Genomic DNA, 20,097 nt, shown 5'->3' with positions numbered 1-20,097 from the left:
TTTAAGACAATGTGACTGCATAATAGAAAATAATCAACTTTAAAAATAAATTACATTGTGGCACATACAGGGTGTCCCAAACACCTGGACCAATATATAAATATACACAATTTATTCTTTATTTATTATTTAAACTGCATGCCATTAACAGTGATACACATTTCCATTCTTGGTATACTGTGCCATTAGGGTATTTTCTTTCTTGAAATTTATACAACTGACACCAAGTGTGTTTGTTTAAAAATATAATGTCTATTTTCCCTATGGGTACAGAATTCTAGGACACCTTCTACATTGACTGTTTGTATAACACCTGAAAAATATGTGTGTGTTATGTTTTATATACATTCTTTTTTTGTACATTTGTACATGCAATATGGCAGTTTATATATTTCTCTTCCCCAAATAAAAATAAAATTTCCAACACAAACATTTAAGTTATAACTTTACTTTGTGATTTGAGAGGATAGTTAGTTCAAACATACAAATATTGAATGGAAATACAACTCATTGTTAAAAAATTAGATAAACATCTTTAAAAACCTAGGTAATCACTACATGCAAATTCTAAAGTTTAATGTTGCTGTGGCTTATATATTCTTTATTCACATCAACTAGAAATACATAAATATTTCTCTTGTATAATGTGTTTTGTACAGAATGTAGACATTTGTTGACATCAAAATATTTGAGTTGTGTCAAATACAATTCTTAAATAGCATTGTGTACCGAATCATCTTAAAAACTGAAGAAAAATAAAATCTGAGAAAGTAAACTGCAAGCTAATTAAAAAAATCTAAAAAAAACAGTTGCAGAGTAAAACTATTACACAAATCTGTCTATTATGTTTATGTGTTAAAAAGCAGACTGTCTCTCTTCACATTTACCACCTAGAGTCAGATTTAAAAAATTCTCTTGAAAGTTTTGGTTATAAAAACTACAATCCATTACATGTACAAAAGTCACAGTATATACGTAAAAACAGCTGGTTTGGATTGGGAAATTTTTTTATATAGAGGAGCAAACGTTTTGACTTTCTTTGGTCATCGTCAGGTTCAAAGATTGTGAATATGAAGAAAAACTGCTCATTAAATCTCACTTTAGAACACATAGAAACTTTATGAACCTGATGATGACCAAAGAAGGTCAAAACATTCTTTGCTCATCTGCACAAAAAATTTTTTCAACCCAAACCAGCCGTTTTTACAGATATATTTTTCTCTATATGTGGGTTTTCTCGTCATCACTGAAAATTCACAGTATGTTTCACTTCTCAGTAACAAAACATAATGCAATGTTTATCAAAACACACTCTTCACCATTTCAGTAATTATTTGAAATAAATATCACAATACTACCACACAATATTTATAAAATAAAGTCAATCTAAATTGTATATGTCAACTTACCAACATAATATTTATGAAGAAAGTTAGCAGATCATGTGACATATCACTACCTTTGGGTTGTGGAAAATTGTCTCTCAAATGCTGAAAGGCCCAAGCAGCACACTGGAAGTGTGTACAGGCTATCTTCATACCCTTTAAAGGACATTGACTCCTATAATTACCACTGACATTTTCTGATATATAGTTATTTTGACATATAGCTATAGCTTCATGTAAAGTGAATACTATTTAAAATTCAAATATGCTAGTTATTCAAAATATAAATGAATAGTTTATTAACATAATGATTACAATTGTATTATTTGTAAGATTTTTATTTCTATTGCTATCCATTTTGTATTACTTTGGGTAAAATTCAATAATCATCTCTTTAGCAACATGAAATGTTTAAAAGTAATATACTGATGTTAAACATTAGCAAAATAATGTTATAATAGTTCCAAGCCTCATACTCAAAAAACACTGAGAAAAGTGCACATTTGTACCACTAGTAACAAAAAACATAAGGTGCTGTTCTGACTGAATTAATATCAAAGTAAAAAAAACACCCTATTATCAAAAGTTCACTGCAATTAAAAAACCAAAAACTCTTTGTTACAAATATAAAAATACCTCTGCATTATGTCTGTTGTCCATTGCTCCAAGTTCAGAGTGAAGAGCTCCAATATTATATAATATACATGCCTGCTCATACTTAATGTCTGTTATGCTGAACACCAGACCTGAAAAAATGTCACTCCTGCAAGTGGGATGAAGAAACATTCTTTCAACAATCCTTCTTTTCAAGGTACTTGTTAACTAAATCAAATTATTGGAAATATTCAAAACAGTTCAATCAAAAAAAGAAAGAAAAAAGAATGTCTACTTGGCCACAAGTACTCACTTCATTAACCTGTTTTCCTTAACAGAGAAGCATAAAGTTACCTGGTAAAACAGTTTTGAAATGATAAAAACTAAAAACCTTCTGGTAAAATATAGTGAAGAGAATTACAAGTATTTCAGCTTATAAAAACAACTGACATTGACCACAAAATTTACTTGGTTCAAGTTGTTGAATACACTTAATTCAGTGACTCTTCATGTAATCCACTGTAAAATGTACACTAGGGTGCATCAAAAAACAAAAAATTGTGACACTCAGTCGCTCGCTTATAATTTGATTCCATTCAATGAAAAAAATATGCTAGCGTGAAAATCAATCCAATACATTAATATTTAGGGGTTGCGCAATGCTCACAAAATAACAACGTGCTTCCGAAACCAAATGAAAAGTTGGCATTAGTGAAAGGCTAGCTTCGGCTTTAGACAGAACCCAGATCAGTGACCGAAAAGCCGCGCAAATTTTGCTTCCTTTTGCAGCTCATATTGGACATAATATCGAGGATCTTGCCATTAGCCCAAGTTCCATAAGGAGGAAATGAATTACTAACCGTACTCTTCTAGCAGCTGAATTGAAGGAAAGTTTTTCTCCAAACGTTCCTTTGACATTACATTGGGATGGTAAGCTGATGCCTTACTTGGTTGGCAGAGAGAAGATTGAACGTTTGGCAATTTTAGTTTCAGGTGAAGGTGTAGAGAAGATTCTTTCAGTGCCCAGGATTGATAGTGGGGATGCAAATTCAGTAGCTTCTGAGATCGGATCAGTTTTAGTAGAATGGAATGTAAAAGACAGAATTAAATCGCTTTGCTTTGACACCACGGCGACCAATACAGGATCCAAATCTGGCATCTGTCTGAGGATTGAAATGTTACTTGAACGTGAGCTCTTGCACCTTGCTTGTAGACATCACATTTTGGAGATTCTTCTGAGCGCTGTATTCTCTACTCTTGTGATAGAGACATCAAAAAGTCCAGATATTACTTTGTTTTTAAACTTTAGAGATTGTTAGCCTAAAATTAATAAAACTAAGTACATAACAGCAGTAGAAGCAATGACACTCAGAAAATAGCCTTGGAAGGATAATATTATTCAATTTTGTCAAAATCTCCTTCAATCTCATCAACCACGGGAAGATTATAAAGAGCTCTTGGAATTAGCTGTCATTTTTCTTGGATCTCTTCCACACGGACGTTCTTCAGTTTCTTTCCGTACTTCTGGTGCTGTACATCGTGCACGATGGATGGCTCGAGCAATATAACCTCTAAAAATTTGGATGTTCCAAGAGGAGTTTGGTAGACTGCAACCATGGCCTGCATCATCTCGTGTTTCATTTGAAGCACATTTCTGCAGCAAACTTGGCGATTTGTGTGTCTTTATAACATTATTTGCTCTCATGGTTTACAGCTAAGGATGCTTCCGTGGCAGCTCGAAGGGACCTTACACTACTCAAGGAACTTGCATTGCATGAAAATCATATGATTAAGGAAGTTGGTACAAAGGCAATGAATCGGCATTTATGGTATTTATCTGAGGTTGCAGTTGGGCTTGTGCTCTTTGATGACGGTGTAACGAATAGCGACAAACTCAAGATGGTCTCAAATATGAATACCGTGAAAGGATCTCCTAGGCCAACTCCACATTTAACAGTTGATGCTGCAAGCAATGCTGTTTCCAAAAAACTTCCAGATTTTTTTACCTCGTCAACGAAGAAAATTTTCTACCATCTGGATATTAATAGCGCATTTTTATCATTACCACCGAAAGAGTGGAGCACCTCCGAAGAGTACAAACAAGGAAAGAACAGAATAAAGAAACTTTTTGTGACAAATGACGCAGCTGAAAGAAGAGTAGCTTTAATTCAACAGTTTACGGCAAAGGGCCGCACCAAGAACGAAGATCAATTTCAGTATATGATTCAGGTGGCAGAAGAACATCGGCAAACATAATGCGAAGGGGGCAGGGCAAGATAAAACTTCAATGAAATAAATATTTCTTTCAAGTTTTTATGTTTTTGCTAATTTATTTAATATTTATTGATTATACATTTCTTTAAATACTTTAATTACCATTAACAATGTAATTTAGGGTAAATTTAAGGAAAATAGTGAACTTTGCGAGGGATGTGCGACCCCTAAATACTTAGCGATTGAAATGAAACTTTGTCTATGTTCTTTTCTCATGCAGTGGCACAACTGAGCAAAAAAATTGGGACATTTTAATTTTTATCCTTTATCCGCTGACGCACCCTAATGTACACTCTTCAACCTGCTGAATACAATGGTACTCTCAGTTACATCTTTAAACTATGTTCACTGTTTGATCTTGAAGCAGTTTAATAACTTGATTTAATAAAGAGGGTAGGTTTCTTCATAACTCAAATACATTTATTATTTAAAGGAACAAATAAATCATTTAAAATTAAAAAAAAAATCATTTATAATGTTTTTGAATACATCATAAACTAAATATCCTATTATACATAGTGCTCATAAAGTACTGGTTTGGAACAAAAAAACCAATGAGTTAAGAATTATGTAGACCAAGGTCATAAATACAAAGATTGTGAATATGAAGAAAAACTGCTCATTAAATCTCACTTTGGAACACATATATAAACAATTAAAGCTAGTTGCAGAACTGATTCAAATATACTTGTTTCTCTCCCAGTACAACAACCCTTTTTATTCTACTACTTTTCAACAGTTCACTATATATTACATGTATACATAAAAGCTTTGATTCATTGCATTAATGGCTTCATTAGTTCTATTTTTCATTTGTATCTTGAGACTGAGATAAACAGCTCATTCTGTGTTGGATAAACTTGCTTACATCAGTAAGGTATTCAACTGTTTTTTTCTAATTCTGAAACAAACTATCTCTTAAGTATATCTGACAACCATAATCATCCATAATAAATGTATACATCCATTTAGTGCTCAGTAAATGAATTAAACTCATGGACAGAAGTTTAAATAGTGGATTGATCTGAAATTACCATAAGTGATATTTGCACCATACAAACATAGTATGCATTAACTTTGTGCTCTTCTATGATAATACATATTTTAAGTGAAGAAGTAGCTAAAATTCATGGGTCAGGAATATTATTTACGTTTTATTGGAAATACACGACAAAACTACCTAACAAAATATAACACATTTCCAAATTTTAAACTTAAGAATATTTTGTAAAACTTACAATTTCTAAAACTAAAAACCTAAAATTAAATAGCTTTCAAAATTCTACTTATTTATTTAAAACAAAAAATGTCACATACATACAAAAACTGGCCAAAATATTTTTAATCTTTGTTTCTGGTACGTAATCATAACATTTTTCTCTTTGGCTTCATGCATCATATGATTAGTAGTAAACTTCACTATGAAGTTTAAGAAAAGCAATGAAAAAATTAATAATGACAGATGTGGAGGAAAAACTGACATTAGGAAAAATGAAGTACAAACAATGATACATAAATCTAAAGTAATGGAAGAACCAAAAATGAAATAAGTATGAATTTGGTAAAAATGGAATATTAAGGCTAAGAAGAATTACTTAAAATGAGACAAAAGTAGAGTGAGTTTGGAAAAAACAACAGAACTTGGTTCCAGATAAATTCCCATACGTTTGACAGAGCAATATAGCCACCACCGATTGATTTATAGAAGAAGGAATATGTCACAGTTCTTTCCATGAAGGGATATACACATTGCAAGATTATTAAATTACCACATTATTTTGAAAAAGGTTGTTTTAAACATTGTCCATGAAAGTGGAAAATCTCACATACCAGTGTTTAGGACAGCAAAGGACATCAAAACCATACCATGAGCCAATACAAATTAAAATCTCTATTGCAAAATAACAACTACAGTAAGGAAAATGAACTCCTCAACTCATAAACACAAACACTACAATGAGGCAGACACATCTGCTGATAAAACCAACATGATAATAAACATGATTTCAAACAGATGAAGCATCATTTACCAAAGTTACCAAGCTTCAAAGTACATCTCAAAATCTACAGCTGTTTTGATGAGAAAGATGGGAAAAAAAATGTAAATGGAAGCCTACATCATCACATACTTATCTGATCCTTCAATGTAGCTCCAATGGTCTTTTATATTTTTTAAATGTAACATTGAAAGCTAACATCCACATACAGTGGAAAATCTGTGGTACATTTTTCAAGTTATGGCCTATGATTGATTTCACAATGTTCCTTAAAAGTTTGTTACAGTGTAAGCTGTAGTAGGGTTTAGAAATAGTGTGTAAAATCATGTCCATTAGTTTTTAGAAACAATTACAAGGGCAGGACAGAAAGTGGAACATCATTCTTATAAGGTGCAATTAACTTTCAGTAGTCCAAAAGATTTCACTGAAAGAGGTAATTAAACTTGAGGGAGCAACCATCTCCTACCAAGTGCATCCATAAGTGACAAGTAATGAAATAGCCTCTGGATAATAAGGTAAGCTGCGAGACTAACTGGCAGCAAGATGGTATATCTGGTGGTGAAGATATTCCTTCAACTGTCTTATAAGCCCAGGCAAGGGACAATAACTGGGGAACATCTAGGTGCAAGTTGTCTTTGTTTTATTAGGTTCATTGATTTAATGCATATGGAAATCAGAAATAATGATATTTTGATATTTGAGCAGCTGATTTATTTGGAGACACTGATGAAAAGTGAAAAAATTTTAGAAGATACATTTTTAAATATTCAAGATAAACATTTTCCTAGTATTAAGAAAAGGGTGGCTGCAAGTAAAAGCCAGGTTAACTTGCACAAGGTATAAGGTATTCTAAAGGAAATATGTTGACAGATAAAAAATTACAAAATAACATGATTTCCCAGTATGCAAAAAAGTAGCATCAAACCATTCTTTACACAAACAGTTAATCAAACAAATGCCAAACTTTTTTACTCTCCTACAATTTAATCATTATTTTGGATCAAAATATGATAAGATTACCACAATACTGCAGAATTAAATAAAAAAAAAACTAAAATTGTATGTTGTGGATCACTCTGGGTCTAACCAGACCCCAACATAGCCTTATTGTATGATATAGATTGAAAATTCAATAAGCAAGTTATTTATAACAATTATCAAAGTTTCAATAAAATAGGACATTACAAGCAATCATCACAGAGAACACTTATTGAGAAATACGATACACATACATGCTTACTAAATTGATGTTAGATGCAAACAGACAATATGATACTATATTGCTTTGGTCAATTATCCTCTACAACAGCCTATACAGTAAAATATATGTTTGGAAATCTGTTTTCTATGTTATAGGGTGAACTGCATATATAGTGATCATCAAGGATAATACAGGGTCCTCATGGACCCCAGAGGTTACATTATACCTACATACTCCACCTGCCTGTTTCAAAAACAAAATGCATCATTGATCCAGAATTTCTGCTTGACAATTACGTGAATGGATATAAATTTGTAATGATTATGTAAAAAAATATACAACTAAAAAAATATTTATATTTCCTTTGGTCCTCTGATGTGCTGATGAGGATTAAATGCATTAAGGTGTTGGAACACCTTGCTCAGTAATGACTGTCAAGAGCAACAGTTTAAACAAGATCGTCTATCTACTGTTCACAAGAAAGATGACATTATAATTGCAGAATGGAATGTAAAAACTTTCTGGATATCAACATCATGGACATATCAGAAGATAGTTTGGAAAAGAGCAGAATCTCTTACCTCAAAAATCCACACATTTTTGTATTCCAGGTATGAAAATTATGGAAGTAGAACTGGAATAATGCTAGACAGTCAAAGAGCAAAATGATGTTTCAAAGAGAGTAATGTTCTTCAAGCTTGGAGGTAAAGCATTTGACATCTTAATTATACAGACTTGCAATCCCATAGCCAAAGAGGATGAAAAAAGTGTAAGTAATTTCTGCAAACAAGCTTCAAAACAGTGCAAATCAAAAGCAATTATTGTTGTCATGAGTGACTTTAGTACAAAAGTTAGATTTGAGAGAGTCAATGATATAGGATCCTATAATTGGGTTCAAGGAATGACAGAAAAGACAAAGTGAATGAATGTTGCACAACCTATAATCTATCTAATGACTGCAAACACCTGGTTTCAAAATTACCAAAGAGTACTGTATAAATGGAAATTTCAAGCATAAGAAACCAGATTGACTATTTTTATAAATAAACATTTCAGAAATCTATTAAATATGCTAAATCAGGCTTCAGGAGCAGATTGTGGAAGTGATAATCTTCCAGTAATTTATAAAATAAAGATGAAAAGTTTTGAAGTTGGAGCAGAAACCAAAACATAAAATTTATTTACTTAAATCAGATTCTAAAATTAAAGAAAAATAAATGGTTATCATAAAGAAGTTCAACCTTAGTAGATATAATATAGGCTGGGAACAACTAAGAAAAATTTGTTATAGAATCAATAGAAGAAATTATCTCCAAACAAGTAAAAATAAATGGATCATACAAGACACTATAGATGCATAAGACATTAGATAAAGAAGTAAAGAAAAAATGTACTGAAGCAAAAGGAATATGGCTGCATGAATAACACCAAGAACTAGAGAATAATTGAAAAACAAACAGAAAACTATTTTCAGGAAAATATTAAGGAAGCAACTGGGAAAACATTCTATTCCAATAGTGAATACTAAATGCAAAAAATTGCACCATCTTAATGGTTGTTGTTTTTTATTAAGTAAAAAGCTACATAAAGAGCTACTGAAACCCTGTTTCTAGCAAAAGTCTGCAGACGTACCACTGTGTCACTGGGGTTTTACATCTTAATGAAGAAAGAAAACATACTGAATTGATGATATGACTACACAAAAAAAAAAGTTTTTTGAGGACAATAATGGTGACAATCCAGAAATAAAAACAGAATACTAATGGGCCAATCATCTTAAAAGATGAAGTAAAAGGTAATTGGAAAAATAAGATAAGGAAAGGCAACAGGTCTAGAATATCTATTGAGATGATCCAAGCTTTGGATGAACTTGTAATATTTATGACAACAGTTTTGATAAATAAGATATATGAAGTGATGAAATTCCCATAAATTTGAGCAAATCAGTTGTTGTTGCCTTACCAAAGAAACCTGGAGCAAGTGAATGCAAATGACATCATACAATCAACCTAACAAGTCATATGATTAAGATTATTCCCTAGTCCTCATAATGAGAACACAAACTAAGATAAGATCAGAAAAAGATGTTGAATAACATGGTTTTGTTTAGAATCAAGAAACTAAGAATGTCATGTTCATCCTTAGAATGCTCCTAAAATGAGCAATTGAGGTTAAAAAAGAGTCCAATATTTCATTTTACTGGTTATACAAATGCTTTTGATAAAGTGAAACATGATGAATTGCTTTATTAACCTGAGTTTAGATACTAACAGCAAAGATCTTCATATGATCAGAAATCTATGTTGGGATCAAAAAGATGAAACAAGAATAAATGCCAAATTTAATTACTTCAGAAATCAAAAGGGGAGTGAGATAGAGATGTGTTTTATCACCTGACTTATTTAACACCTAAAATGAAAACATCTTAAGATACATTGAACATAAATGGGATAAATGTTGACAGATACAACATGAACAATGTCCAAAATACAGATGATAGTTTAGATAGCAGGATCAAAAACCAGATGTGCCACATCTCTTGGGAAGTGGTTCTTTCAAGTGAAGTCAAAGGCTTATCTCTCAATGTGAAAAAAATGTGTTATATACAAACTAATGAAGATAAAATAGAACAAGTCAAATTTGAATATCTAAGTCTTACCATAACAACATACAGATAGTAAAATGATCAAATAAAGAAAAGAACAGGGATAGCAAGACATGCTTTCCAAAAGACAAGCCAAATGCTGAAGAACAAGAATATTTTTATGACCACAAGGACTCAAGTCCTCAAATGTTGTTTGGTCTATCCTACTATATGAATAGAAGTGATAATGGGTAATTAAATCAGTTATGAAGTTGCAGACCATTGAAATATGGTTTTGAAAAACAATGCTCAGAATAGCATAGACTAAAAAGGCAATAAATGAAAAAGTTCTAAGAACAAAATTGAGAAAATCTCATAAAAAGTATCATAAAATGACAGTTAAAATTCTTAGGGCATGTCATCTGTGAAGAAATTTGGAACAGCAAATGCTGAATGGAGAGATTAAGAGAAAAGAAAGAAACAAAGTACATTACTAATCTGAGGAGAGCCACAACTGTTAATGTATTCTCACAGACAAGGGAAAAGAAACAGGTAATTAAAACTGACGCTTGCAACCATAAAGCTATATATAACTCGGAATATACTAAATCAATCTTCATAAAATAATGCAGTCTTTTAATAAACATTACAAATCTGTTGTATGAAACAAACAGATATTTTAATAAAATATTTTTACTAAAGATTTGTCTGTGGATTTATGAAGCCCTTACTAAATCAGTCTGAGTGAAAGATGATTTTCATGCTAATAATAAAAGTACTTCTATTCATTTTACAGTTTTCATATTTAATAACATAACTTCTAGACTACAGCCTCAAAAATTCATAAAGTTATTTTTTGGTTAACATCACACTTTACCTTTTATTGTCTCTATCCTAATGCTAACTACAGTGAAATCTGTAGCAAATGTTGAAAAATATTAAAACTTTTTTTCCTACAATGACTTATAAAAACAGATCATACCAGATTCAGATTATAACAGTTTCATACTTGCTTTCATTTAATTTTATCGTTCTATGAACCATGTTTAACCAGCAATAGGGTAACTAAACAATCAAGTGACATAATGCTTACCCCACACAATGATAGCTCTCATGCATTCCTTAAGAAGAAATATTTTTATTTTATTTGTTTCTCCATTCAAACTTTCTTATCTAACTAAACAAGTTTCTAATATTTCCATTCTGGTTACTTTTATTATTAAAGATACATAAAAATATATATAAAATCCAAGAAATTTAGCATTTACTTCAGCCTTGAGGCCTTTTGCACTCAAGTGTGTGGTTTAGGAAGTCCATTTTTTCTCACAATGTTGGTTGTTCAAAACATAGTTCACTTAACTTTCAGATATATTTTTAAAACAAGTTATATTAGGCATTAGAGTAGAATTCCTACATCTACTATAATTTACTTGGATTTCTAACCAATCTGTAGATAAGATTAAAAAAATTAATTACTGCTTGGAGCAACTTCTTTGGTCTTCAACACAGAAGGTCCTCCTAACAAACTATCAGCTTTGAACATTAAAACAAAACAGCCAATCCTCCAATTTACATCATTTATAACATGTTCTTTGTATTGGTTAATGGCATCATAGAATTACAGACACTTCTTGAAAAACAGATGATATAAAAAGGGTGTGTAGGTGCAAGTTAAATCAAAATACCAATATCTCACTAACTCTCTGAAAATGGGTTTGGTCAATTTGACTGACCACATGATCTCTCTGTAATAGTTTAAAATTTCTTTAGATTTAACACTTATAAGCAATAAAAAAGAATAAAACAAGAAAAAAAATTACCTAATTTTCTCTTTTCTTGCTGTTGACAAAAGAACATTTGAACATACACATGTTATACTAATGGTGGTAGTTCATTAACAAATTTTTATTTATTTTATATAATGCACCAAAGAACAAACTAATAACATTTGAAAAACAGACAATTTCTCTTATCTCAATTTTTTTCTGGTTTTACAACTTTGTGACAAGAGCTGATAAAAATTCATCCAAGCTGATTTCTGTGGGAACCAAAGTTATAAGTAAAGTTGATGCTTATCAATTCAAAATACAATGTAATATATCACTTAATAGATGAAAAACCTTGAGTTTCTATTGGTTATAGATAATATATAATTAAATATAAGAGAACTATTAACAGCTTCTAAAACAGAGGATGTGAGAGATGGATGTGGTAGGAAGGATTTGACTTTCTGTTTATAGCTCTGTAATCAAGCAAGACTAAAGGCTATAAAATTATGGTTTGTCTGAGCAATAATGATTCTATAGGGAGAAATTTATGTTTAATTTTATATATTTTTAAGGGGTGGTAGATAAAATAGAAGAGAAAAAAGACTAGAGAAGATGTATTACTCTGACACCAGATAAAGTTCAGAATTAAAAAAAAGATATTTCCTTATACAATTGAGCACTCAAAGCTTGTATACTGTTAGAATATGGATTATTAGTTAAGTGTTTATGCTATATTAATTGGCATAACAAACTGAGAGTAGAGTAATAAAATTTTGAATGTAAGACACGAAAAATTTGTGCCATGCAGAGTAAAGAAAACCCAGGTGAAAAAAAAAGCTAAAGAAAAAGTGATTGAGATTTTATATTCTGAAATCACAACATTACTATGTGTTTCTAACTATTAAACAATGTAAAGCTCTTCTAAGGGAAGAGAAAAAAATTTATAAATTAGAAGTCACAGCACCAGTCCTAGGCCACTGTGCCACATGACTCACAGGAGTACTGAATGAAATTAAGAAATGAAAATTTAAATTACATTTTGATGCTAAGTTTATTAATATGCATTGATAAGGTAGTTGAGTTAAAATTTTGATATAACTATGCAAAAACATCTGATACACCTTTATCCAAAGTCAATAAAGTTTCATATAATTTTTTGACAAATGCATCATAAAATTGCATACCTTTTCAGAAAATATCATTTATTTCACATACATTTCAGGAACAAATTTTAATATTAAAATCCAACATCTTCAGTTCTCACTCAATATGTTATTTAAAGATAAAATATATACTTAGTCCAAGATTATAAAAAACTCATTTTCTGACTAACCACACAAAAGGAACACTGGCTGGTCCATCTTCTGTCATGGGAAACCGATTCTGCAAGCTCAACAGCTGAGAGTAGTATCTCTTCAAAGTGCTGCACCCTGTGAAGTCCCTTGGTACTTTACATGCTGACTGAAAAAGAAAAAACAATTTTGCACACATTAATACTAATTTTATCAACTGTTCAAATCAGGGAAGAGTTTTCAGAGTTCACATCTTCTGACACTGAAAATGTATTTTTGATAAATACTCACTTCTTGATTCAGTGTTTCCCTCTATAAGCAAACATTTTTCACTATGTACTAGCTTTGGTGCTCTTGTTCAGGATTCCAGGCAATTTATTGCATTGTTGCATGCAAATGAGCATGTGACAACCATCAACAGCTTAGCATGACACACCCATCTAGAATAATTGACTCCTTTTATATGATTGGTTGGTTGGTTGGTTGCTATTCTATAGTGGAAAGCAATGGAGCTCATTTGCACCAAACAAATTGTAAAAAATTTCAGATTATAAAATGTGAAAAGAAATAAATTTTGAAACTAAACAAAGTTCAAAAATCAGGTAAAAAGTATTTATATAAAACTAAAAAGGCCTAAAACCTGCAAAAAACTAAAAAACATGATCAAGTTGGACTGTGTCATCATTGACCAACACCATTTCATGTCAGAGGTAAACTTGTTGAAAGTATACATAGATGTAATGACTGCATGACAGTAAAATGTGGACTATTATGACTTGAGTTTTACAAAAGCTACATATCGGAGGCTCAGTACCATATACAAAAACAAGTTAACAAAACATGACTAACACAGAACCTAGACAAGACAACCACAGAGCAACAATTGGCCTAATCTGGAAAAGCGTGTTATGACATTGTTCACCACAAGCCGACTACCAACTGGCACAAAGCCAAGCCTTAAATACAGGACAGTAGTCCATATATGGGATAGGCACAGCCATGATAGCACCAGAGCAGACAGACTTAGCTGCAATATCAGCAAGCTCATTCCCACAAATAACAACATGGCCAGGTATCCAGAAAAACTGAGTACTAATGGAACAGAGAAAAATGGTCCAGTTGTTGTTGAATATTGAAGAGAGCAAGATGAGAACCAGGGCCAGTAGAGATCTAAGAGAGTTAGTGTAAACTGTATAGTTGGTGTACTATACAGCTTCTACATGATCCAGAGCACGAGAAATAGCATACGATTCAGCAGTAAACATAGAAGCTGCAGAGATGATCCTGTGAGCAACAACAAACCACAGCAGAGCATAGACTCACCTGACTTTGAACCATCCACATAAATGAGAATAGAAGAATGGTTCAAATGATGTTCAGCAAAGAGAAAATGGTACTGTCAATTAGGAGTATCCACCTTCCTCAGATGACTCAAAGAAAAGTCATATTCAGGGATGATAACAAGCCAAGGTGGGATGGGCTGTTCACTGGGGACAGCAGTATCATCCAATGGCAGACCCAGCTCAGTCAGATGCTCCCAGACACAAAGGCCAAAAGTAGGAATTACACACTGTCTGTTCAGAAAGAGTACAAGCACACTGAAAAAGAGGCAGAATCCCACACACGATGCTGTGGTATGGATCTAAGCTTAGTAGCATAGTGCAAATGGCAGAGGTGAAAAGGAGCTTTATGGGATTTAGTGTACAAACTCTGTACTGGAAAAACATAGAAAACCCCTGTGCAGAGACAAAGTCACAGAAAGTCACTGGAATTTAGCATCTTCATGGCTGAGATCCTGACAGAAGAATAGACCAGAAACTCATAGTTTAGTTTGGATTGAATGAGGCCATGATAGATCTTGAGTACAGAACACTGACTGCTCCTCAAGAGGTGGATGAGAGGACATGGAGAATGTTCAGTGTATCTGCTTTATGTGAAGAATAAAGTTAAGCCCCAAGATCTTTGCCTCAGGGACCATAAGAAGAATAACATCACTGAGATGGAGCTAAGGAGGTGTAGACCCCAAGGGTAGCAAAAATGTAGGTAAATGCTTTTGGAAAAACGAAGAGGTAAAACTTTTTATTCTGGTTTAACTAAACAAGTGATTGAGAACAGTCTGAAGCTGCCATTCAATTACCTCATGTTTGAAGATCAACATGAGATATGAAAGTCATCTGCAACAGCAGGTGGAAGTCAAGTGATAGAATTTATCTTGATACTGAAGTGTGACACTCAAGAAAGTCCTGAGGGACTCCAAGTTCCTGTGTGAAAAAACTGGAAAGTGTGAAAGCCACACAAATTCTGAATCACTTGTTGAGTAACTTGAGTAAAATGTTTAGAATAAAAATGAAAAGATGCCCATGCAACCCATATAAGAAGTCCTACAAAATGCCATACCTTCACATTGTGTTGTAAGCCTTCTCAAGATTGAAGATAACAGAAATAAAATGCTCTTTCTTGAGACAAGCTTGCTTGATTGAGGTTTCAAGTCAAACCAGGTGGTCTATTATGTAGCACTGTTGACAAAACCCAGCCTGTGTGAATAAGAGGAGGTTGACTCTAGGAACAAAAGACAAGGATTAACCATCCTCTCTAAGACCTTACAGAGACAGCTAGTCAAAGCAACTGGGTGAAAACTGAAAGGAATCTTGAGATCCTTCCCAGGTTTAGAAAAAGGGAGAGCAACAGCCTGGTGCCAAACCATCAAGAAAATCATTTCCTTCCAACTTTGGTTAAGAATGACAAGAAGGGCAAGAGAGAGACGGTGCAGCATCTCACGGTGAACACTATCAGATCTGACTGATGTACTCTCACTCCCATGAAAAACAAGTTTGAATTCCACCAGTAAAAGGGGGCTATTATAGGCACAGAGATAATCAATCCAAAAAAAAGGATGTGATTGTTCTGCTCAAGACTTGATGGCATGAGTGGAAACAGAAGTGTAATATGCATGAAAAAAGCTCTTGCCAAGAGTATCGAAAATGCTCTGTACATCAACAACTTCCTGGCAAATTGAGAGATAGACGGAAAAATGGTGAGAAGCAAACCTCTTACTGACCTTTCAAAATCTCGTCCCATATGACTTTGTTATTGGTGGCAGAAATGATAAAAGTTGAAAACTCAATCCAAAAGTCATTTTGGTTTTGAGATCTGTCCTGCTTAGTTGGAAAGAGTGGGATACCCAAAAGGTATCCCAGGCCTGTTTTTGAATCTTCTGTGCTTATTGGCAGACTGGTAAAAATACTGTTGAAAACATGAAGTTTTGGGAATAGAATGAACAGCTGCTTGAAAGATGCCATCAGTTACTGCCTCCATGCAGTTGTTAATAAATGGAAGACTACTAACAAAAGGATCAAGTTCAAAGAGGGAGATAAAAGATAGCCATTTGGCCTAGTCCAACTTCCACTATGGCACTCTGCTCAGGTGGCATTAATCACAGCCTATTTCCTTCAAAAATATAGGAAAATAATCACTACTCCATGTATCACTGTCAACCCTCTGAGGAAAATGAGATAATTGAAATAATTCAAAGCAATTGGAAGGTAGTTTGAAGGAATCTTCGGATCCTTTCCAGGCTTGGAGAAAGGCAGAACAATAGTCTGGCACTTGGCATCAGGAAAAACATTCTCCTGCAAGATCAAGTTAAAAACAACCAGAAGGATAGCAAGAGAAGCAGGAGATAGATGGTGCAGCATCTCAGAGTATATCATCAGGTCCAACCAATGTATATGAAGGGCCAGTTTGAGTTCCACCAGTGTAAAGGGACAATTATAGTCATAGAGACAATCAGCTCGAAAGGAAAGAGATGATTGCCCGAGTCTTGATGGCTAAGAAGGTGGAAGAAGAGGCAGAAGTGCTAGATATCAGCAAAAGCTTTCACCTAGAGTATTGGCAATACTCTGGGTATCAGTTAGCAAGAGAGCAAGATCTAGAGGGGGTAGAGTGATACTGCCCACTGACCTTTTGAATCTTGTCCCAAATGACTTTGGAACTGGTGGTAGAGGATATGCTGGTTGTGAACTTAATCCAAGATTCTTTCTGGCTTTGACATCTTGCCCATCAAACATGTGCATGGGCCCGCTGGAAAGAGATGCAGTTCGAGTGTGTGGGATATCTATGGAAAGTATCCCAGGCTCATTTTTGACCCTTCTGTGCCATGTGGCAGGCAGGATTCCACCATGGGCAATGATATTGTGGAAAACATGTCGAGGTTTTAGGAATACATTGAGCAGCTGCCTGTATAATACAGTCAGTTACCACTGCCACAGAGTCGTCTATTGATGGCTTACAGATGATAGCAAGATCAAGTTCTGCAAGAGCAGTGAAAGTGAGCCAGTGTGCCTGATCCAACTTCCACCAGGGCATGTGGGTTGGATGGCATCAACCACGGCCAGTCTCTCTCAAAATTATAGGAAAATGATCACTGCCTCGTGGATTACTGTCAACCCTCCATGAAAAATGGGAGAATAATGAAGGGGAGCAAACTGATAGATTAATAGCAGTAAAGGACTGACTAGGTGTATGGAAATAAGTAGAAGAACCAGCATTGAAAAGAGAAAGATTGTGATCAGAGAGCATATGCTCTACAGAGCAACCCCTCCTATCAATATCAGCAGTTTCCCAGAGGGGATGATGTCCATTTAAGTCTCCAGGATGAAATAGGGAGAGGACAACTGATCAATGAAAGCATCAAGGTCTGATTGATCATATGTCTCTCCAGGTGACATAAAGAGACAAACATAGGGTGGGCACATGCTGATCAACCAACAGTGCCACCCCTACATGCACTCATACCGCCAAAAGGTGACTGTATCGGCAGGTTTCAGAAATGTTTTCTGTAAGGAGAGACAAACAGGATGGTAGGAAGCAATCAGTGTTTTGATATCATCCAGATTAGAACATAAACCTCAACAGTTCCATTATATCAGGGTAGCCATTTTTATTTACGTGTAAGCAAGTTGGGCAGAGAACCCTTCTGTTTATGACCATGTCTTTTTTCCTTACTGTCCTTATTCGAGAGAGTGACTAAGGACTTGAACGAATGATTGTTTTGCATCTTGGGGCAAGAGAGGAAGATGGACCCAAGGAAATGCCTATATCTGGAACCAAAGGATGTGGATCTTGGGGCTTGGTGGAATGTATATAAGGAACAGAGATAGGTGTCAAAGTTGATTCATCAACATTTTTAACCATGTAGGTCAAAATACTCCTCATTTGTTTCGAGAACGATTCTTTTGGAGGCACAGAGATCTGTCTGCACTCCCACAGTAGCTGTGGAACAAAGTGCAGCAACATACCTCCGAGATGAGGTGGTGGACAGCAATTTTCAAGCCTCAAGATAGGTAATGTTATGAATCGTTTTTAAACGTTTCACCTCTTTTTCTTCCAACTATTTAGGGCAAGAACGAAAGTAGGATGGGTGAGAGCCATTGCAATTGATGCAATGAGGATCCGTTTCACACTCATAGGCATCATGGTCCTTGCCACTGCAATGAGCATACATCAAGAAGCCACGACATGATGTCTTCAAGTGACTAAACTGTTAACACTGGAAGCATCGGAGAGGGTTTGGAATGTATAGCCTTATTCTGCAGTTAAGATACCCTACCTTAATGGTGGCAGGCAGACGTGGTGATGTAAATGTCAAAATGAGGAAATTGGTCGGCACCATAATCCCATAATACACCTCACTGCAGAAACTCCTTGGGTGGAGAAACCAGCGAGAATCTCTGATCTGTGATGTTCTTCAAATCCCTCTCAACGATAACTCCTCATGATGAATTCAAAGTAGCATGAGGTGTAACCTCAATAGGTATATCCCCAATTGCCTTTGAATACAAGAGGAGTTCACTGTGTTTCCACCAATATGTCACCAGATCAAAATTTCTTTATGGACTTTGAAGAGCCAGGAAATCCCTCTAGTCCCATCTGAATGGAAAAGAGAGACATCTGCCCTAAAGGTTTTTCTGAAAGTGAATGCAATATAAGAAAATGAGGTAGAACAGGTGGCACAAATGGTGAGGATTGCTGCTCAGAATCTTCAAGACATGATCGTTTACCTATAGACTGTTTTTTCACTATTTTATTAAGAATTTTAATTGAAATATCTATAATAAAGAAAGGTAAATTTCAGTGCCCACTGACCCTACCCACCATGGAGCCCTATGAGGGTCGCACTACAATGTCAAGCAAGAACACTGCAGCAATGCCATGGTTTTGTGAGCACTATACCCAAACACCAGCATCAGATAGAATGTCCAAAACACCTGTTGAGCACATCCAACACTGGTACTTGGTTGAGCCCAGCCCGAGTGGACCAGCCAACTGACCCAAAGGGGGCCACCCCAAGGTCGCTCACCTGCAGGAATTCAAGGCGAAAGTGGTATGTTAGAGTTGGACCCTTCAACCACCATGATCCTCTCCTCCCCTTCATGGGTTGCGACGTACGGCAAACATGTGGGTGGATGTTTAGATCCCAGAGGAGGTAAACTGAAAAAAACAGAACCTTCCCTGGGAGGTCCCCTCACCATGTACAGGAATCCACACCGATGGGGGAAGCAATGATGGGGACAAAGATAAGAGTAGATGTTGATTTGTCAACTCTTTTCCATAGAGGGAAAAAAACTCTTCAAATGGTGATAAAAAGACTATAAAGGAGGCATGGAAAGGCCCATCTACACATCTAGTGTAGCAGTGGAGCATAGTGCCATGGCATGTATCCAAGATGCAGAATAAGAAACATTATTATCAGTTGTTAAACACTGTAATTCTTTCTCCTCAAGCCATTTAGGGCAACAATGATAACAAGAGGGGTGTGTCACCAGCACAATGAAAACAGTGAAGATCCAGTTTGCATAAGTAGGCATCATGGTCTTTGCTACCATGAGAAACACACACCACAGAACCATGATAAGATGCCATTAAATGACTGAATTCCTGAGACAACAAACATCTGATAGAGTTGAGAATATGACTATCTTAGGGTTCAAATAACCTGGCTT

General features: G+C 34.5%; 1 protein-coding gene across 1 annotated transcript in view; it reads right to left on the bottom strand.

The window, feature by feature from the left end:
* The window catches only part of mop (tyrosine-protein phosphatase non-receptor type protein myopic), a 77,868-nt gene that overhangs the window by 48,198 nt on the left and 9,573 nt on the right, over positions 1-20,097 (bottom strand). The window contains exons 3-5 of the mRNA XM_076506054.1: positions 13,138-13,265; positions 2,022-2,148; positions 1,410-1,541 (exon numbers count right to left, since the gene is read on the bottom strand). Coding sequence (XP_076362169.1) covers positions 1,410-1,541; positions 2,022-2,148; positions 13,138-13,265 — 387 coding nt within the window. The remainder of the gene's footprint in view (positions 1-1,409; positions 1,542-2,021; positions 2,149-13,137; positions 13,266-20,097) is intronic.

Source organism: Tachypleus tridentatus, chromosome 6 (assembly GCF_004210375.1).
Source record: "Tachypleus tridentatus isolate NWPU-2018 chromosome 6, ASM421037v1, whole genome shotgun sequence".
Classification (NCBI taxonomy): Eukaryota; Metazoa; Arthropoda; class Merostomata; order Xiphosura; family Limulidae; genus Tachypleus; species Tachypleus tridentatus.
Note: the sequence above shows the minus strand (reverse complement) of the source record. Positions and strands in the feature narration are given on the sequence as shown.